The sequence below is a fragment of the Denticeps clupeoides genome, chromosome 14, assembly GCF_900700375.1.
Source record: "Denticeps clupeoides chromosome 14, fDenClu1.1, whole genome shotgun sequence".
In the NCBI taxonomy this organism is placed as follows: Eukaryota; Metazoa; Chordata; class Actinopteri; order Clupeiformes; family Denticipitidae; genus Denticeps; species Denticeps clupeoides.
This window is the reverse complement of record NC_041720.1, coordinates 4,684,661-4,691,266: the sequence shown is the minus strand read 5'-3', so window position 1 is coordinate 4,691,266 and position 6,606 is coordinate 4,684,661. Positions and strand designations below refer to the sequence as shown.

The window sequence follows — 6,606 nt, the reverse complement described above, 5'->3', positions numbered from 1 at the left end:
TGTCATTGTGATACACTGCAGCACAGCACCCGGTGACACAACGAAACATGTCCTCTGCATTTAACCATCACCCTTGGTGAGTGGGCAGCCATGCCAGGCACCCGAGGAGCAGTGTGTGAGGACGGTACTTTGCTCAGTGGCACCTAAGTGGCACCTTGGCATATCTTGGCCATCTATCTATGCAGCTATCTATCTGTCTATCTATCAATCTATCTATCGGTTTTTGCAGCATGGGCTTCTGTGAGTGTAATCAATCCGTGTTGAGCACTGAAATGCATAGTTACATAAAAGATGGAAAAGTGAAAGAGAAATACATCACTGACAAGTGCTTGGAAAAAGATGCATCTGGGGACCCGTGTATTAAACTGTACTATACTATTATATTACCATAATATGTAAATTCTATATAACAAAGCTTAATTAATGTATAAAGTACATACAGTTTATAAATTTGACACACAAATGAAACTGTTTAATTGTCAATACAGCAAACCTTTACTTTCAGGAGCCTCAAACATGAAACATTTTGCTTTGTTCCCATTTTTATTTTCTTTTGTTTTATTTCATAGTGTCGCTTGTTCAGTTCAGAAATGAGAGGGTATGTTGAAACCTTTGAATGGTGGTTTAAATGGAATTATATTGAGGTTGAGGCGATCAGGTAGCAACTTGTATAACGGGCCTTGGGAATTTCCGAGCTGCTTTTCTGGTGTGTTGTGGTGCCGCCTCCTCTGTAAAGTTGTCTGGGTCAGTTGTGCAATACGAGGTGACGAAGGACCCTGCCGGTGAATCAGTACAGCCATATAAATGCCGGCCCAATGAAAAAACAGAAGCATATTATGAGTCTGACTGTGATGGGAAATGTGAGTCCTGCGCGTGACGCCAGCAGAGGGGTCTTCCCTCGTCTATAAGAGGCCGGCGCACGCCGCAGACCGGGACAGAGCAGCCAAGACGACCCATCTGGACAGGATACCAGACGTAGTTGCAAGTAGAGCTGCAGATGTGAGAGGATTAGGTGAGCCAGGTTCTTGTTTGTTTAACCAACATAGAATTTGCTGGAAAATGTGAAGGACGTGCATGTGCAAATTCGGTTTGAGGGTAAAAAATTGGGCTTTTTAAAAAGTTGTGTTGAAAGTGAATGCAGTAGAACTTAATTATTGCATTAATGGTGCATCAAAATGCCACAATCTAAACAAACTATATATGCTCCCATTAGGGGCTTTCATTAAAAAAAATCTCATTAAAATGTGGTCTTCTATTTGGGCCAATTCAGTGTTTTTTTCAGTACCTTTAAAAAATTTATCTTACCTGAATAAGACAATTCCGGTAGATTGTAAAAAGCAATCTGTTTAGTCTTTTTTTTTTGTTGGGCCAATGCGATATTTTTCATGATAAGAGCATGGCTTTTGTGTCAGAAAAGTCATCTGTGGATCTTCTGCTTGTGACAGCGAGATGATGCTCCTGAACGGCACGGACTGGGCCGTCCCCTCTCCGAGTCCTGGCCCGAGTGACGAGAACTGCAGCGAGTATGAAGGCTCGTGGCGGCTGCTGTCGTCCCTGCAGCCGGCGTTCCTCTCCCTCATCAGCGCGGTGGGCGTGGTGGCCAACAGCTTCGTCCTCGCCGTCTTCTGCCTCCAGAGGAAGCCGTGCTCGGTGCCCGACGTGTACCTGGGCAACCTGGCCGCCGCCGACCTGGTCATGGTGCTCTGCCTCCCGTTCTGGGCGGTCACCACGGCCAACCAGTTCCACTGGGTCTTCGGGGAGCTGCTCTGCAAGCTGGTGAACGTGGCCATATCCATGAACTACTTCTGCAGCGTGCTCTTCCTGCTGCTGGTCAGCGTGGACCGCTACCTGGCCCTGGTCAGGCCCATGTGCCCCAGTCGCCTGAGGCGCCCGGTGTGGGCCAAGCGGGTCTGCCTGGGCATCTGGATTCTGGGGTTCCTGCTCAGCCTCCCCATCCTGCTCTTCCGCACCGTGGCGTCCTTCTCTGAATACGGAGTGGACGCCTGCTTCCTGGCGTACCCTCACCAAGCCTGGCGGGTCCAGCGCAACGTGACGGTGAACCTGGTGGGTTTCCTGGTGCCTCTGCCTGTGGTGGCCTTCTGCAGCGTCCACATCATCAAAGCCCTCAAGGACGGTAGCGTGGCGATGATGCCGGGGGTCAGGACAGAGCGAAAGGCGACGCAGCTTGTTCTTGTCGTTCTCGTTGTCTTTGTGGTTTGTTGGACTCCGTATCAGCTCCAGCGTTTCCTGGACACCCTGGACTTCTTCCAGGTCACAGCGGGGTGTCTTTGGGGTCACATCCTGGACATTGGCGAGCAGCTGTTCACCTACCTCGCCTACAGTAACAGCGCGGTGAACCCGTTCCTCTACGTGATTGTAGGGAAGCACTTCAGGAGGAGGGCCAAAGTGGTTTTCCAGCAACTTCTGCTGTCCCCGAGGGACAGCACCTCCGTCAGCATGTCAGTGGTTAGCAAAGAAACCCTGAGGACATCGAGTCACCTCATCAGATGAACGATCACAAAACTGATAATCCGCCAAGGGCAGTCACACAACATTTTGGTGCATTTAAGTAGTATGTTTTCAAACAAAAGAAACTTTTGACAATTGACAATTTGAACATTATAGTGCAATTGTGTGATGACGAAATGCTGAAAGAGACAGGTAGGCCATACAGAGCTGTTGTTACTGTCTTTTTTAAGAACTACTCGAGTGTATTGTGTTTTTCTGCTGGTTGTGAGGTGTATTGGGGCGCATATCAGACCCCCCCCTTCTTAGCCTCAAAAACTTGAGTCCCTGTGAAACATTTTTCCGGATTAAGTCAGGGAAAAAAATTCAATTTTGCACTAGATGCATTAACTCACTTTATAATGTTTTATTGTGTTTCAGTACATTGGAATTGTGCATATTCTTGTTATTTATTGTATCAGATGAGATGTTTGTGAACATGTATGATAATATATTATTTTCATCTAATCTCTTCTTAATGGAAATTGATATTTCTGTAATTTACTTAATCATGAACCTATTTTTTTACATTTCTGTTTTCGGTTTTGGGGACTTATTTACTTCACTACCTCCTACCTCATTCAGCATTATTTCTGGGACTTCATGCATTCTCATTATACTTTCATTTCTCTGAACAGCTGCTTTAAACGACCTTGTCTTACCTCCAAGGTCTTGACCCAAAACTCTCTTCGCTTATGTGGGGCGTTTACTTTTTAACGCCTTTGAAATAAGCCGATGGTCTACTGAACATAAAAGTATTAAATTGTTCACTCTGACAGGGGGGAGGTCAGTTAGTAATTTTAAAAGGTCTCTGGTGTTCTGTGGAATGTGGCCACAAAGCACCATGCTGCTCGGTTTAGTAGCTTTTTACTATTTCTACTGCTACCAAAATGGCAAAACATTAGTCGACCCATATACCCCGTCATGGTCATTAGTTCAGAGGCAGAAAGTTAGACAGCCTCAGTAAAAATGAAAATCAGAAGTCCAGAAGCTGAGGAAGTGAGTTATTTCAACTATGTGGGTACATGACTCACATTAAGAACATCCTTCACCTCCTCTACCCTGGAGAGCACATACAATTCAGCTGCCCCCACAGTTTACAGTTCCAAAAGCTACACTATTGATCAGTATTCCCCTGCCCTTGTTACTGGAGATCCACATCTTTTTTTGCGGATTACTATGAATTGTATTTAGAGTTTTTTGGCTTTCATTGCCCAGGTTACATGAGGACATTTAGTAATCCCTTTAATCTCAGGAACAACTGTACGTGCAATTCCAGCCATGGCCGCCAGGGGTCAGGGCAGTATTATTAGTGTTCCCATGCTTGCCAGTTTTCTTGAAGTTAAAAGTTGAGCTTTATTGTCATTCCAGCTATATACGTGTTAGACAGAACATAGTGAAATGAAACAACGTTTCTGGTGCTACATGTAACATTTGAACGATTAGACAAAAGTACACACTGACAAGAGTAACATTAAACCAAACATGTACACAACAATGAGACAGACAAGCGCTAAACAGGTGAAATGAAAAATAAATGCAAAGTGCAAATATTGCTGTGCAAAAAGGAACAGTGCATTACTAGATGATATTACAGATAGATAATCAAAATGGAGCGATGCAGGACAAGATTATATTACAGATAGATAATCATACAATATAACAGAGGTAGTGTTTGTGTGTTCAGGTGTCTTCTGCCAAAGGTTTCTGTAATTTGATAATACTTTCCACATTTGATATTAAAATGTTAGTTATGTTATTTATTATTTTACAATCCTAAAATTACTAGAATTGTGTTTTTTTGGTAACAATTGAAGCTAACTGGCACTGACTAGCGTTGCTGGCACTGACTAGCGTCCACATTCAGGACTGTTAATTCCTTAAAATTGATACAATTGTACCAAAGTATAAAAAGTCTAAAAGGTATAAAAAAAAATCTAATATGTTTTTGTACTTAAGGGTAAATGTTATCCTCCTCTGTGCATCTCTAGACAGATTATTAAGGTAGCCTAGATTGTTGAGGTCCCCAACATGAATGAGGCCCGCCAATAACAGGTCATCAGGTACTTACACCACAGCATTTAATCCCCCGTAAAATGTGTAATATATCTTCATTTGAAAAAAGATTACGGCAGTGCACACCCACCTTTCAGAGTGTCTGTATTGTTGAAAAAGGGATTATCTAAAACTACTAAATCTTCTTGCTTCTTGAGGCAGCTCATCAAATAATCAAACACTTTAATTGAAAAAATGAAATGCATAATGGTGTGCTGAAATTTCCATTTAATTTATTTTCTGCAAAAATTCTACTGCTGAATAATTGAAAGAGCTTTAAATCTCTTCGCCTATGACGTATGGTGGTCTCACATACAGCTCACATACAGCAAGCATTATATCTACAAACTATAATATGCACAATATGATATCCTGGTGCTGGGCAGGATTGGATCGATATGGGCTCCCCTGAGGTTCCCAAGGTTCTTTGAATGTTATTTTAATGTTCAGAATTTCAAAAGAGAGCATTTTAACTTTACACTGAGGTCTTGACTGTGGCTGCTGCACCCAGTCTTCTCGACCTGTCCCCTCTGTTTTATTGGCCAACACTTCTCATCGTCATGTTCTGTTCGATCTCTCCAGCACCTGGGGCATAAAATCACCTCTGTGATATTATGCTGCTGCCACCAGGCTTGCTATAATAATGCACACAGAAACAAAACGCCCAATATCCGATAATGCTTTTACTGCAAAAATGTTCTTGAACCTTCCAAGAATGTTTTAGAGAAACCTTTACGAAATCATGTTGTGGACAACTCTTGCAGAAATTGTTAGTTTGTCCATTTTGTAGGTGATAATGTACAAATGCAAACGCACATTTAATGACAAGCGTGCAAGATTTCGTAACTGAACATTCATTACATTCATGTGATTTCATTTAATTGCCTTTGGACTGCAAATCAGGAGTTGTAGAATTCAGTTTGTAGCCTAATACAAAATGTTCTTGCTGCGACTGTAGTTCCTATTATGAAGAGGGTATTTTGCAGCACATTAATGTACTGTGAGCTTCCTCAAATTGAGACAATGATCATTAGGTCACATAAACCTCCCGTCACTGACCACTTTCATATTCAGCACTTCTCAAGGACATTGGCTGGAAGTTCATTGCCCAAATTGGTGAAGATTAAATTGACGGCTGGATGGTAGGATGAATTATTTATTTTTCCTCCCACGGAGGCCACCGTAAAAGCCACTCTTAAAAAAAAAAGAGAGGGACCGTAGAGCAAGACGGTCGGGGTCCATCAGAGAAGATATTGTTCATCGTGATACAGCGTGTATGTAGCAGGCCGCCATCTTAGCCTGTGTGATTTTGACATCTCTATTGCCATCCAGTGTTACAAAACTGAATATACAAAAAATATATATGTTTCTTGTATTATTTATTTCATGCCAAATCAAACGCTTCAGACATCAGAAGGCCGGCTCTAATCATCATACACATAATTGCGTTTTTTGTATAATCCGGTCCGAAGAGAACCTCCCGCAGCACTGAAATGCGACGCTTGCATGTTTCCAAGGCAACAATACACATGAGGCTGTGGAGCGTTATAAAAAATATCGAACAAGTAGAAAACCGTCCGTTTCTCTCATCCCAGAGTGTCTCAAGAATAAGCAATTTCATACCTTGTTTGGCTTTTTGCAAAGTGTTATTAATCTCCTCCCATGCCAGTCAGATGGGATGAGAGTCGTGCTTCCAAAAACGGTTTTTAAACCGATGTGTGCACGTGCATAAACCAAGTTTCCAATCGTTTTACCACAGTGAGCGCCCCCTCTGAGACCATCCGCCACCCCCCAGCCCCCTTAGATGTCCTGCCTTTCATTACCCCGGCCCGGAAACGAGCCACTGTGAATTGCGAACGAGCAATAACCAGCAGCCAATCAGCCGGCCCGGTTGTTTTTAGGTTGTTTTTGTCCACGGCCGATGATGAGTCACGTCGGGAAATTCATCACGGCCGCTGGCGATGCGTCGGGGGGGGGGGACATAAGCTTCTGGATGTGCGCAGTGTGTCGCGGCGGAGCTGGCAGAGCGCAGACAGCAGCACTGCC

At 43.4% G+C, this 6,606-nt stretch overlaps 1 protein-coding gene across 1 annotated transcript; it reads left to right on the top strand.

Moving 5' to 3' along the window:
• Positions 1-942: 942 nt before the first annotated feature.
• On the top strand, positions 943-2,656 carry LOC114763714 (B2 bradykinin receptor). Its single transcript, XM_028953469.1, has 2 exons — positions 943-1,012; positions 1,446-2,656. The coding sequence occupies exon 2, from the start codon at positions 1,450-1,452 to the stop codon at positions 2,509-2,511; it is 1,062 nt and encodes a 353-aa protein (XP_028809302.1). The 5' UTR covers positions 943-1,012; positions 1,446-1,449; the 3' UTR covers positions 2,512-2,656.
• Positions 2,657-6,606: the final 3,950 nt, after the last annotated feature.